The sequence below is a fragment of the Globicephala melas genome, chromosome 15, assembly GCF_963455315.2.
Source record: "Globicephala melas chromosome 15, mGloMel1.2, whole genome shotgun sequence".
NCBI classification, from domain to species: Eukaryota; Metazoa; Chordata; class Mammalia; order Artiodactyla; family Delphinidae; genus Globicephala; species Globicephala melas.
This window is the reverse complement of record NC_083328.1, coordinates 62,619,563-62,632,700: the sequence shown is the minus strand read 5'-3', so window position 1 is coordinate 62,632,700 and position 13,138 is coordinate 62,619,563. Positions and strand designations below refer to the sequence as shown.

Sequence of the window (13,138 nt, the reverse complement as noted above, 5' to 3'; positions counted from 1 at the left end):
TGGAAGAAAGTGAGCCTGCCAAAAGCAAGGAAGAATCAAGTAGAGTCTGCACAGGGCTTGAGGCTTTGGACTGGATGACCTCTGAGGTCTACTCCAACCTCAGGACTCCAGGATTCCAGGATTTTAGACCCTCTGGAAGCTTTGTTTCTTAACAACCACCCTCTCAACCCAACAAACCCACCCACTGCGTAGCCAGTATAGACAGTCCAAAGTCTTTCTTCTTGCCTTCTCTTCCCAATGTTATAAGTACAGAGACAAGACATATATGCTCCTCAGTTTTAGAATGCTGGGGTGTTAGAACCCAGGGTCATTAGAACTCTGAAGTGCTAGAATCCTGGCGCAAAAGACTTGAAGCAAATATGACAAAAGGTACAATGGTTTGTTATTATTTGTACTTCCCTGTATCTTTTACATTTGTCCCTCCTTTGGGGTTTTTTTGTTTGTTTGTTGTTGTTTTCTTTTTATTTTTTAAGATTCTTTTGATGTGGACCATTTTTAGAGTCTTTCATTGAATTTATTACAATATTGCTTCATTTTATGTCTTGGTTTTTTGTCTGAAAGGCATGTGGGATCTTAGCTCCCTCACCAGGGATCGAACCCACACCCCCTGCATTGGAAGGCAAAGTCTTAACCACTGGACCGCCAGGGAAGTCCCCTGTTGTTTTTTTAAATTAAAGACTCCTAGGGCATTAGGAATCAGGAGCATCAGGGCTGGAGGGCTGGAAGGGAAATCAGCTTAGCTAAGCACACCAAGACCCTGACTGGGACAGAGGGAAGCCCAGGCCAGACTCCAGGATCCCACTCCGAAGGCAAGCTCTCTACCCCTGCACACGAAAACTGGGAAAGGAGAAAGCAACTTCAGGCAGGACCAGCATGAGGGCAGCTGGGTCACCTGCAGCCTGGCCAGCAGTGTGTCCACCCTCCTGGGCTAGAGGGACTCTCCCTGGAAATCACTCAAAGAAACACCATCTTCAAGGGACTTAGGGTACTGACAGCCCCAGAAAAGGCTGTTTGGGAGGGCTGGACCTCAGGCTTTCTAGTCTGTATCTCCAGGCCCCCAGAGCCAGGTGGCCCTGAATAGGTCTACCACTGCCCTCAAAAACTGATATGCTGTCCACCAGCCCCCACTTACACCAGGGAACCTTGGGCCTGGCTAGGAAGAGAGTTGGAGGGGAGAAGCAGGAGTCAGGGAAGAGAGTAAAGTGGCCAGAGATAGAGATTGGAAGTCTTAGTATGTAGGGGGCGAGAGCCAAGCTGGGCACCAGGGTCTAGGTGTCCCCGATTCCTCTCCACCAAAGACCTCAGATCGGCAGTTGCCAAGAGTCCTGGAACCCACAGCTTAGTAGCAGCCAGACTGATTAGGCAAAGCCTGACAGGGGCATAGTATCTCTGGCGTCTCCTCTTCCAGCCCAAAATGCCAGTAGAGGAGCTGAGCATTGGAGAAAGCAAGGGCAGGCAGGTAGGCAGAGAGGATGTAATTTGGGAGCCACCCCAGCCCCAAATATATCTGCCAACAATGCACCCCAGTGCCTGGAAGTCCTTCTTTGGATAAAGACATTGAAGGACTCTGTGAAGGAGGGAGGGACACATGAATTCAATTCAACATGCATCTGACAGCTTCTCTTACGTGTCCAGGATGGGAACACAACACTCATTGTCCAGGAAAAAAAGTGATGCTCAAGGAGGATGTCAGAATGGAGGAGTTTGAAGGTTAAAAGATCGTGGCACGTGCTATGAAGGCACCACGCAAAGTAGTGCTGTGGAGGGTAACGGGGGTGTAACTCTATTCAGGTTAGTCAGAGAGGGCCTCTCTGAAGAGGTGACATTTAAGGCAAGATCTGAAGGATAAGAGGGAGCCGGTTAGGTGAAGAGCTAGGGGAAGGATATTCCAACCAGGAGGAACAGTAAATACAAAAGCCGTGAGGCAGAGCATAGCTTGGTGTGTCTGAGGCCCTGTCACAGTGTTAGTGCCGCTGGGGTAGGAAGGTGGGGAAAGTTTTGCAAGGTGACGTTTGACAGGTAGGCAGGGGCTGGGTCACCGGGACTCTTGGAGGACTTTATTCCAAGTGCGAAGGGGAGCTGTTAGGGCAGGAGAGTAAGTGGTGAAGGTTAATAATGATCACTCTGGCTGCCATGTAGAGAATGGACTGGAAAGAGCAAGAGATGCCACAGGCAGACCAGTGAGCAGGCTGTGGCCGTCCAGGGAGAGGCACTGAAGGTAGAGGACAGGGGACGGACAGCGTGAACCTGAACTCCAAGCCCAGAGCAGCCACACGGGCGTAAAGGGAGGTGAGGCTGGACGGAGCAGTTGGGACTGGATTGTGAAGGGCTTCAAAAGCCAGATTAGGATTTGGTTCTTTATCCTGCGGGAGTTGGGGAGCCATCAAAGGCATTTTTATTTTATTTTTTTCATCAAAGAGCTTGGAGCAAGGGCATTTGACAGTGTGTTCAGATTTATGTGTTCACAAGAGCCCCATGACAGCTGGTGTGGAGGATGGACTGCAGGGGCGAGACCGGGGCAGGAAGACTTAGGAGGCGGCTGCCATAAGGGTCTAAATGCGAGGTGGTGAGGCCCAAAGAGGGGCCTCCACCCTGGCACCCCGGGGGGGTGCCCCTGCTCGTCCAAGGCTTGTCCCCCTCCTGGGGCCGTGGGCAGCTGCAGAGGGCCCGAGTGGGCCCCGGCTCTCATGCTTCAAGCAGAAAATAGGATGAGTGCAGCCAAAAGGCATCAGGGCTGTTTATCCGGTGGAGAGACGCCTCAGCATGGATTTATGGCTGAAAGGTTACTGGGGGGAGGGGATGGGGGGACCAGCTGTCCCCCATCCTCACAAAGGGCAAACAAAGGAGGTGACTATGGCCTCCACTGCAGCAAGAGGGAGAGAGGTTAGACACATGAGGAATATGTCCTGACAGGCATCAGAGGATGAAAGGGCCCTTCAGGGGTCATGCAAACCGACTCTCTCATTGGGCAGCTGGGGAAACGGAGGCACAGAGGAAGAAGCAGGTCCATGCCCAAGGTCACATACTGAATTAAAGCTACAACTAGACACAGCAGCACAACGTCTTCCTTTCAAAGATCTCAGGAGTCTCCCAGAGCACTCCCCAAAGCATGTTCCTTCAACTGTCTCGGAAGGATCTGGGATGTGGCTCTCCCAGAAAGAAGTGTGCTTGTGTAGCCCTCCCAGAGCCCCAACCAGTCACTGGGTTTACGGCGTTTGGTGGGAGCCTCCTGTGTCTCTCAAGGGTCTTGGTCTTTCTGTGTTACCCTGTCTCTCTCTGCCCTCCGAGACTCTATTTCTTTGTCTTGGCCTCTGACTCAGTCTCTGTAGAGCTGAGCTAGGCTGGACCAATCTCCCACCCCCAGGGGGCCCTCACTGGTAAAGTACCCCCACGTAGACAACGCTTGGGCCCAGTGCCCAGGCTGGAACAGGTGACAGCAGCTGTGGATCTATCTATAGCTCCCTTGCCCTTCAATTGTTCCCAACATCAAACAATGGTTGGGCCCTGGATTAGAGGCACCCCCCAGCAGCCCTGCTGAAATGGATCCCGGGGGCAGGGGATGAGGCTTACGAGGGCCACACTGTGATCTCTCGTGTCTACTTCTGTCTGGATCTCCATGTTCCTACCTATAGCTCTGGGCTCTAAGGCCTTCCAGCTCAGAGGCTGAGTGAGTAAAGGACCAGTGGATAAGGGACACGGTGTGTGTGAACAGCAGACGGTATACAGGCATGTGAGTGACACGTGGGTTTCCCTCCTCTTACCTTGGTTGACAGACACTCATGGGCACTGGGATGCCAGTTCCATGAGGGCAGAGACCTAGTCTTTTTTATTCTTTGCTGCAGACCAGCCTGAGCCTGGCCATGGCACGTGTTCAATATATAGTACATCTCTGACCTTGGCCCTTAGGAAGAGCAAGGGTGTGCTGTGTAATGGCATGACATAAGTGTGAGCAGCAGTACGGAGCAGTGATGAAGAATACGTTATCTAACGTCAGACTGCCTGAGACTGAATCCTGGCTCTGCCAATTACCAGCCATGAAATCGTGGAAAATCACTTAACCTCTTAACAATGGAGATTCGTACAAAGTACCCACCACATAGGATTCTGATGAGCACTATATGGGTTAAAACATCCGAAGTGCTTAGAACAGTGCCTGGCACATAGCAGAGACTCATGATGTAACGTGGGTTTCCCTCATATTATATTATTATTTACATTATTGTTGTTACTTTCAAGATATCTCATTAAATGAAAAAAGGGAGGAGCAGAGAGGAATAGGTGGCTGGAGGCTAGGAAAGGAACAGACTGATATTTTTTCCTTGTGTATCCTTTTATACCTTTGAATTTTGAATCATGTCTATGTATTACCTATTTATTAAGTGTTTGCTAAATGAATAAAGGTCGCTTCCAACATATCGACCCTTGAAAAAGCAAGCCCCTACTCTGTGCCAGAGGGGAGGGCCTGGAGGAGGGCGGGTCCTCAGGGTGTGGGCTCAGTGCCCTCAGCCCTGGGTCTGACTCCCTGGGACACCCTCTGTCCTCCAACCCAAAGGTGGACAAGATGTATCCATGCGAAATCACCCCAGAGCAAATTGTAAGCCAGAAGGAAGGCTTCCCAGTTTCTAGGCCAAGCAGCAGGGGTGGAAGGGGCAGTGGAAAAAGGCTCCTGCCCTCTTCCCTGGCCCCAGCCCCCAACTCTTCAGCCCAAGCTATTCTTAGAACCCAGATAATGCCAGCAGTTGCTGCTGTTCATATCAGCTTCCAGAGCCACCGGGTCCTGAGAGGCTCAGTGCTGCCCCCACCCCCAGAACGCTGGCCTCTCTGCAAGGTATGGGCGTCCTGCTCGCTCCATCCACCGTATCCCGCAGGCCACTGCAGGTAGGTAAGAGGACTGGGTGGTGGGCCCCTCCAAGACTTCCCTTGCCAGGCAGCCGAGTGGAAATAGGAAGGGCTAAAGGACACCCTAGGGCATGGGCTGACCCCTGGAGGTCACCATCCAGATAGTCTGACCCGGCCTCAGCCTCCAAACTATGCTCAGAATATGAATGAAAGGACTGGGGGCTCCAGACACGGGTTAGCCTGGGGAGCTGGGGTGGGGGAGAGTGGAAACAGCAGCAGGAGGAAAGCCTGGGAGGGTCAGTGTATAGGGGAGGGAGGACGCTAAAAAAAAGGAGGAAGAGATGGCAGAAGAGGGTCTGCTAGCTCTGGCTCCAGAGTCAGACTGTCCAGCTCTGCCCCTCACTTGCTGTGTGACCTTGACCTTTTCCTGTTGGAGCTTCAATTTCCGTCATAAAATGAGCATAACCTTATTCCATTGGGTTGTTAAGCAGAGTCAAGGAAATAATGTATGTAAAGAGCTTAGCCTGTGCCTGATACCTACAAGCCCTATGTAAATGTCTGACGACATTACCATTGACTGTTTGAGCAGGCAATGGTCCTTTTTTAGCTTTGCACCTGCAGGGACTAGGCTGGGCACATGTTAGGACTGCCTCTTTGAGTCCTTGCTCTGCCATTTACAAGCTAAGTGACCGTGAGTTAGTTACTTAACCTCTCTGAGCCTTGGGTCCTTCGTTGCAAAATGGATATACGAAGAGTACCTGCCTCATGATGTTGCTGAGAGATATAAATGAACCAGAGTGCTTAGCCCATGGTAAGAGATCAACAGTGTGAACACGCCAGCCCTGTGGTGATGTGTATGTTGGGGCAGTCTGGAGAGGAGGCCTTGGGTCTGCCACTCTGGGGATGGAATTTGAGGTAGTGCCCAGGGCAGCCAACATTCTGGAAGAGACATCCTTGTGGGCATACGTGGGAGGAAAGTCCCAGGGTCTTAAAAGACCACAGCCACCCCACTGCCAAAATCCTGTGCCAAAACCTTGGCCCTGCCTGGGGTCTCAGGATCAAGACAGGCTTGTCCCAGCCTCTGCCAGAGTCCCGTTTTGTTGAGTTCAACAAACACTCTCTGATGCCACCCAGATTGGGACTGGTTGTAGGCTTGCACGCCTGTGCTCCGCAACAAGAGAGGCCACCACAACGAGAAGCCCACGCACCACAACAGAAGAGTAGCCCCCGCTCGCCGCAGCTAGAGAAAGCCTGCGCACCGCAATGAAGACCCAAAGCAGCCAAAAATAACTAAATAAAATAAATTTATAACAACAAAAGAAAATGTAAACTGGAATCACCCTATATTAAAAAAAAAAAAGAACCATCTTCCCCAGGGGCCTCTCACTCTGCTCCCTGCTGCCTTCTCCATGCCAGGCCCAGTGGATATTGCGACTTGCGTTTCTCACCTACCCAAGCCTGGGCAAGCTTCTCCTTTCTTTGCTGTCCTGGGTTTAGCTGAGCCAGGCTAACAATACAGCACAGTGCTTAAGAGTTCTGGAGTCAGACTGCCTGGGTACAAACCTTCAGTTACTCTGCCCCTTTGATCCTCTGTTCCTCATCTATAAAGCAGGAATAATAACAGCACCTACACCACAGGGAATTAAATAATACCTATAAAAAGAAAAAGGTACAATGCCTTGCATGTGTTCAATACACAATCCTTACTATTATTTTTCTTATTATCATTATCATCATCCCCAAACTCAGTGAATAAATAAGGGAAATACAGGGACTTCCCTGGCGGTCCAGTGGTTAAGATTCTGAGCTTCCACTGAAGGGGGCACATGTCTGATCCCTGGTCAGGGAACAAAGATCCCGCATGCCGTGAGGTGCAGCCAAAAAATAATAAAAATTAAAAACAAACAAAACAAAAAACCAAGGGAAATACATCCCACCAATACAGAGACCATGAGAAGGTCCTCAAGAAAGGGTCATTCCTAAGACCGTGGGACCCCATTCTCATCATTACACAATTCCCTTCTGGCTTCTCTCTAGCTCCCTCCCTTCTTGGTGAAAGTGTGGGGAGATGGAAGGGCAAGACTATAGCCTCTCCCTGGGGTAAGGCTCCCATTGCTGGTTTCAAGGTGACAACTGCCTTTCCCCATATATATAGAGTTGTTGGTCTCACCCAGTGCTTCCTAGCTCCAGGGTCTCCCTACAAACAGCTGGCAGTCTAGGCCCAGAGCCCTGCCATCCTCTAGCCACAGGAAGAATAGAGGGTCATCTCCTCATCAAAGAGCTGAATCCATTCTACTTTCATGCCATCCACCCACCCATGCAAATACTTACTGAAAAATAAACTTTGCTATTAATCTGGGAAATCCTAATGAGATATCATTTCACACCCACTAGCCTGGCACAATCAAAAAAGCCCAACAATACTGAGTCTTGGTGAGGATGCCGAATAAGGGCAATTCTAATACATTGCTGGCAGGAGTGCAAATTTGTAAAACCACTTATGAGAGTAATTTTGTATTATCTAGTAAATCTGAATATGCCCATGACCTTCAACATACTGCACGAGGAGGCACATATTAGACTGTTCACCCTTTGTAACAGCAAAATAGTAGAGACAACCCCAAAGGATCATTCATAGGAGAAAAGGTAAATGAAATGTGGTATTTTTATGCAACGAAACCTATAGAGCAGTGAAAACAAATGAACTAGTGACTCGTATCAACATGGATGAATCTCCCAGCATAAGGCTGAATGAGAAAATCAAGCTGCACAAGAACACACGTTACCATGTAAAGTCCCCCAAACAGGAAAAACAGTATCATATATTTTTTTAGAAACATACCCCTAGTAAAAGGACTAAAAATGCATACGACCTACCTCGTACCATGAATCAAAGACCTAAATGTAACAGCAAAACCCATAAATCTCACAGAATACAGGTGTGAGTCTTCATGATTTGGGATCAGGCAATGGTTTCGTAGATATGACACTCTAAACATAAGCAACCTAAGAAAAAAAATAGATGAATTAGATTACATAAAAATTAAAAACGTTTGTGCTTCAAAGGACACTACCAAGGGGTGGGATAGGGAGGGTGGGAGGGAGACGCAAGAGAGAGGGGACATGGGCATGTATGTATACATATAGCTGATTCACTTTGTTATACAGCGGCAACTAACACAACAATGTAAAGCAATTATACTCCAATAAAGATATTTTAAAACACCCCAATTTCTTCAATATAAAGAGGCTGCATAAAATATATAGAAATTTACCAAAAAAAAAAAAAAGACAACATCAAGAAACTGAAAAGAAAACCCACAGAATGGGAGAAAATATTTGCAAATCATATATCTGATAAGGGTCTGGTATCCAGAATATATAAAGAATTCTTAAAACTCAATAATATTTTTGCCCTTAAAATGGGTAAAAGGTTTTAATAGACATTTCCCCAAAGGATATATACAAATGGCCAATAAGCACAGGAAAACACGCTCAAATCATTAGTCATTAGGGAAATGCAAATTGAAACCATAATGAGATACCACTTCACACCCATTAGGATGGTCATAATCAAAGAGATAAGTGTTGGTGAAGATGTAAAAATTGAAACTCTCATACATTGCTGGTGGGAATGGAAAACAGTGCAGCCACTTTAGAAAACAGTCTGGCAGTTCCTCAAAAAGTTAAACATAGAGTTACCATATGACCCAGCAAGTCCACTTATATAACCAAGAGAATTGAAAACATATATCCACACAAAAACTTGTTCATAGCAGCATTATTTATAGCAAAAAGCAGAAACAACCCAAATGTCCACCAAGTGATGGATAAACAAAATGTGCTGTATTCACACAATGGAATACCATACCATAAAAAGGAATGAAATATTGATTCATACCACAACATGGATGAACCTTGAAAACATTATGGTAAGTGAAAGAAGCCAGACACAAAAGACCACATACAGGATTCCATTTATAGTAAATGTCCAGAATGGGCAAATCCATAGAGACAGAAAGCAGATTAGTGATTGCCGGGGCTGGAGACAGGGAGGAATGGGGGAGTGACTGATAAGGAGTATGGGGTTCCTTTTGGGGGTGAAAATGTTCTAGAATTAGATAGTGGTGATGGTTGCACAATCTTGTGAACACACTAAAAGCCACTAAACTGTACACTTAAGCAGGTTGAATTTTATGGTATATGAATAAAAAAATGGCATAGGGGCTTCCCTGGTGGCGCAGTGGTTGAGAGTCCACCTGCCGATGCAGGGGACAAGGGTTCATGCCCCGGTCTGGGAAGATCCCACATGCCGCGGAGTGGCTGGGCCCGTGAGCCATAGCCGCTGAGCCTGCACGTCCAGAGCCTGTGCTCCACAATGGGAGAGGCCACAACAGTGAGAGGCCCGCATACCACAAAAAAAAAAGAAAAAAAAATGGCGTAGAATAATAAACACCAAATTCAGGAGACTCTTTAACTTCGGCAGGGGTTGGGGAGGTGCAGTTGTAGAGGGGCACACAGGGGGCCTTCAGCTATATTAGCAGTTTTTATTTCGCAAGTGGGGTGGTGGGTATATGGTTGTCTGTTATACTAACATTTATACTTTTCTCAATGTTTTTATAATAAATAAAATTTAAAAGCATTTACTGAGTGTCAAGTAGGACCAGGCACTGGGCTACTTGGGTGGTATAATGGTGAGTAAAAGTGGATTTCACCCTTCCCAAAAGGTAGATAAAGATAAGTAGTGGGACTTCCCTGGTGGTCCAGTGGTTAAGAAGCTGTCTTGAGGGTTTCCCTGGTGGCGCAGTGGTTAAGAATCTGCCTGCCAATGCAGGGAACACAGGTTCGAGCCCTGGTCCAGGAAGATCCCACATGCCACGGAGCAGCTAAGCCCATGCGCCACAACTACTGAGCCTGCACTCTAGAGCCCACGAGCCACAGCTACTGAGCCCACGCGCCACAACTACTGAAGCCCACGTGCCTAGAGCCCATGCTCCACAACAAGAGAAGACACCACAATGAGAAGCCCGCGCACCGCAACGAAGACCCAACACAGCCAAAAATAAATAAATTAATTTTAAAAAAATCTGTCTTGCAATGCAGGGGATGCCAGTTCGATCCCTGGTCAGGGAACTAAGATCCCACATGCCACAGAGCAACTAAGCCCTCGTGCTGCAAATACTGAGCCCACGTGCCACAACTACAGAGCCCATTCCCTCTGGAGCCCGCAAGCCACAACTAGAGAGCCTGTGCACCACAACTAGTGAGCCCACACGCTCTGGAGCTCCCGAGCCACAACTAGAAAGAAGCCCGTGCACCAAAACGAACAGCCCGAGCACTGCAATGAAAGATCCCGTGTGCCGCAACTAAGACCCAATGCAGCCAATAAATAAATAAATAAATATTTTTAAAAAAAAACAATGGATAAGTAGTAAGCGGAAAAGAGGGGCTATAAGTAAGTCATCACTCCTTTCTGGGCTCCTGTTTCCTCATGGATGAAATGAGAGCTGGACTAGAAGCTTGTTGATAGAAAGTCTCTGAGGATCCTGGGTGCTGAGGAGTGTATCCCCTTTATCAGCTCACAGCTTCAAGAATTCATCATGCACGATGAGCACACAAGCCCTAGAGTCAGTCCTGGTGCCATCAATCACCCCAAGTGGGCCTAAGGTAAAGCCCAACTGAGTCTGTTTCTTCTCAGTAAAATAGAGACAGTAACTTCTCCCTCCCAGGATTACTGGGGCATGTAAATGAGATAACACATGTAAAGTGTCCGGGACAGGCCTGGCACACAGTAAATCCTCAACACATGGAAGAGCCCTCCCTTCGATTCCAAAGGCATTTCCTGAGCAGCATGGCTGGGCCAGGCCTGTGGTAGGTAGGGGCTGGAAGACACAGGATTTCCACTCTGAACGGCCAAGCAGTGGCCCCCAGTCAGGCGTGGAGACAGCCTCATAATTCCAGGCAGAGTGATGTCATTGCTAAAAAGAGACAGCAGCCACGTGCACAAATGCAGACCTCCGTGCAATGCAGACCCTGGGACGACATAGATGTCCCAGTCAAGAGGCCCAGTCTAGGCTTGGCCAGAGGCCCTTACAGGGGGAAAGGCAACATACAAAGAGATTGACCTCCATTCACACTGCAGTGCAACCCTCCTTGCCTTTTCCTTAAACTAATTTAGACTCAAATGTTCCCACAAACCCAACAGAGTTTGCAGTGGATTCAGAAGTCAGCTTTGGGAAGCCTGAGCTCGTGGCACATCCCAAGGTACGTGTGTAGGTGCACAATGGCTAAGAGTGTAAAGCTGCATGATCTTCGGCAAGTCAGGGCATTTCTTCAAGCCTCCAAGTCCCCAGCTGTAAAATGGACATGATAACAGTACTCACCTCATAGGTTTGTGGTGAAAGTGAGATAACAACTGTAAAGCCAGCAGCCAAGTACCCGGCACTTAACGAGCAGATCAAATAAAGATTAGTCATTGTTAGAAAAAAAACAAAAAACAGATTCCATTTTGAAAGTGAGGGAAGTGGGATTCAGAGAGGTGAGAAGTCTTGCCCATAGTCACACTGATAGTTTGTGGAGTCAGGATTTGAACTCAGGTTGGAGACATGAAAGGCTCAAGACATCATAAACTCGCTCTGCTCCAAAATCTTCAGCAGGTTCCCTGATGTCCACTAAAGGGAATCTATCCTTGCCATGGAGGGAGGAACCAGCAAAGGCTTGAGGCCAGAAGGACTTCGGGCAAGTTCCCTAATCCTGGGTTCCTTGATCTGGGATCCCTGAGTAGGCCTGAAGAGGTCTCTGAATTCCTCCACATGGTCTGCTAAAAGTTTGCGTCTAATGAAGATTCTCAAAGGAGCCTGTGGCCTCAAAAGTAACAAACGACTGACTTGACCTCACTTCCCATGTTTTCTTATCACCCAATGGAGATACAGTACCCACCTGGAAAGGCTGTGAGGGGATCAAATGAGATAGTTTATGAGAAGCACCTGAAACATCCCAAGCTTTCACTTAATGTTGGTTTCCTTCCCTTCCTCCCTCCCCAGCTTATTTCCATCAGTCGGCAAATATTATTGAGTATCTACTATTCCAGGTGCTAGGGGTAAAGTGGTGACCAAGACAGATATTGCCCCTGTTTTCATGGAGCTCACATTCTAGTGGAGGGAAACACATAAAATTAATAATTTCAGATACTAGTAAGTGCTATGTAGAAAATACACAGGAAAATGTGACACAGGCTGGTCAGGTGGGGATGTCATCTGAGAAGGAAACATCTGAATGACAAGAAGGAGCCATTTACGCCAAGATTTAGAAGAAAAGCATCTGAGCAGAGGGAGCAAGAAAGGCAAAGACTTGCTGGAAACATCTTTGGCCAAGAGCCCCTCACTTCCAGTCCCACCACAAACTGGATCCCCTTGAACAAGTCACATAACTTCTGAGGCTCAACTGCCACATCTACAAAATGGGAATGAAAATACCTTACCTGCCACAATGTGAGAGGACACAACCAAAGGGGTGTTAAGGTCTGGGATCCTCCCCAAATCTCACAAATAGGCACATGATACACGTCATTTGGCACCCATCTTGGAAGAGGAGAACCTGCACAGAGAACCCTGGGTCATGATTTTTTAATTTCATGCTGCCCTAGAAATAGCTTCCTTTGTTCCTTGTTAGCCCGGTGGACTTTTTCTGGCACCTGGGGCCTATTATAGTAACTGCTGCTTCAGACTCTCCCTTAGGTACAAAAGCAGACAAAAGAGGGACATCATGAAATCACAGTTGTGGCAATAAACAGACCACCTATCCCTTCCTTCCCACCAACAAGATTGGAAAGCTCAGTCTGTCCTGTAGGTAATGTACATACTTTATTATTTTTTAAATATTTATGTATTTATTTATTTTGGCTGCACTGGATCTTAGTTGCAGCACATGGGATCTTCGTTGTGGCATGTGGGCTTCTTAGTTGAGGCATGCATGCAGGAGGATCTAGTTCCCCAACCAGGGATCCAGCCTGGTTCGCCTGCATTGGGAGCAAGCAGTCTTACCCACTGGACCACCAGGGAAGTCCCACATACTTTATTTAAGGAGTTGGAAACATCCTGTACCCTGGATTGGGCCGCTGATTTATAATCAGTCGGAGTTCTCTCTCCTAAATATCTCTTTAATCTGTCCCCTTCTCTCCATCTTCTCGGCCCCGCCTCATCATCTCACACCTTAACTACCTCTGAGATCTCTCTCTGGCCTTGGTCTCCCCACTTACAAACCATTTGCCATGCTGTAACCAGAACCTAACACACCATGT

The 13,138-nt window shown here is 47.7% G+C and overlaps 1 protein-coding gene across 4 annotated transcripts in view; it reads right to left on the bottom strand.

Annotated features, from left to right (window-relative positions):
- The window catches only part of MYH7B (myosin heavy chain 7B), a 40,563-nt gene that overhangs the window by 26,402 nt on the left and 1,023 nt on the right, over positions 1-13,138 (bottom strand). For 3 of the 4 annotated variants that reach the window (XM_060285191.2, XM_060285190.2, XM_060285194.1), the window contains exons 2-3: positions 12,320-12,435; positions 7,717-7,845 (exon numbers count right to left, since the gene is read on the bottom strand). In XM_060285191.2, the coding sequence (XP_060141174.1) occupies positions 7,717-7,726 (10 nt within the window). In that variant the 5' untranslated portion in view covers positions 7,727-7,845; positions 12,320-12,435. Of the gene's footprint in view, positions 1-7,716; positions 7,846-11,222; positions 11,243-12,319; positions 12,436-13,138 lie in introns of those variants that run through there. The other variant, XM_070043746.1, reaches the window with a different exon arrangement.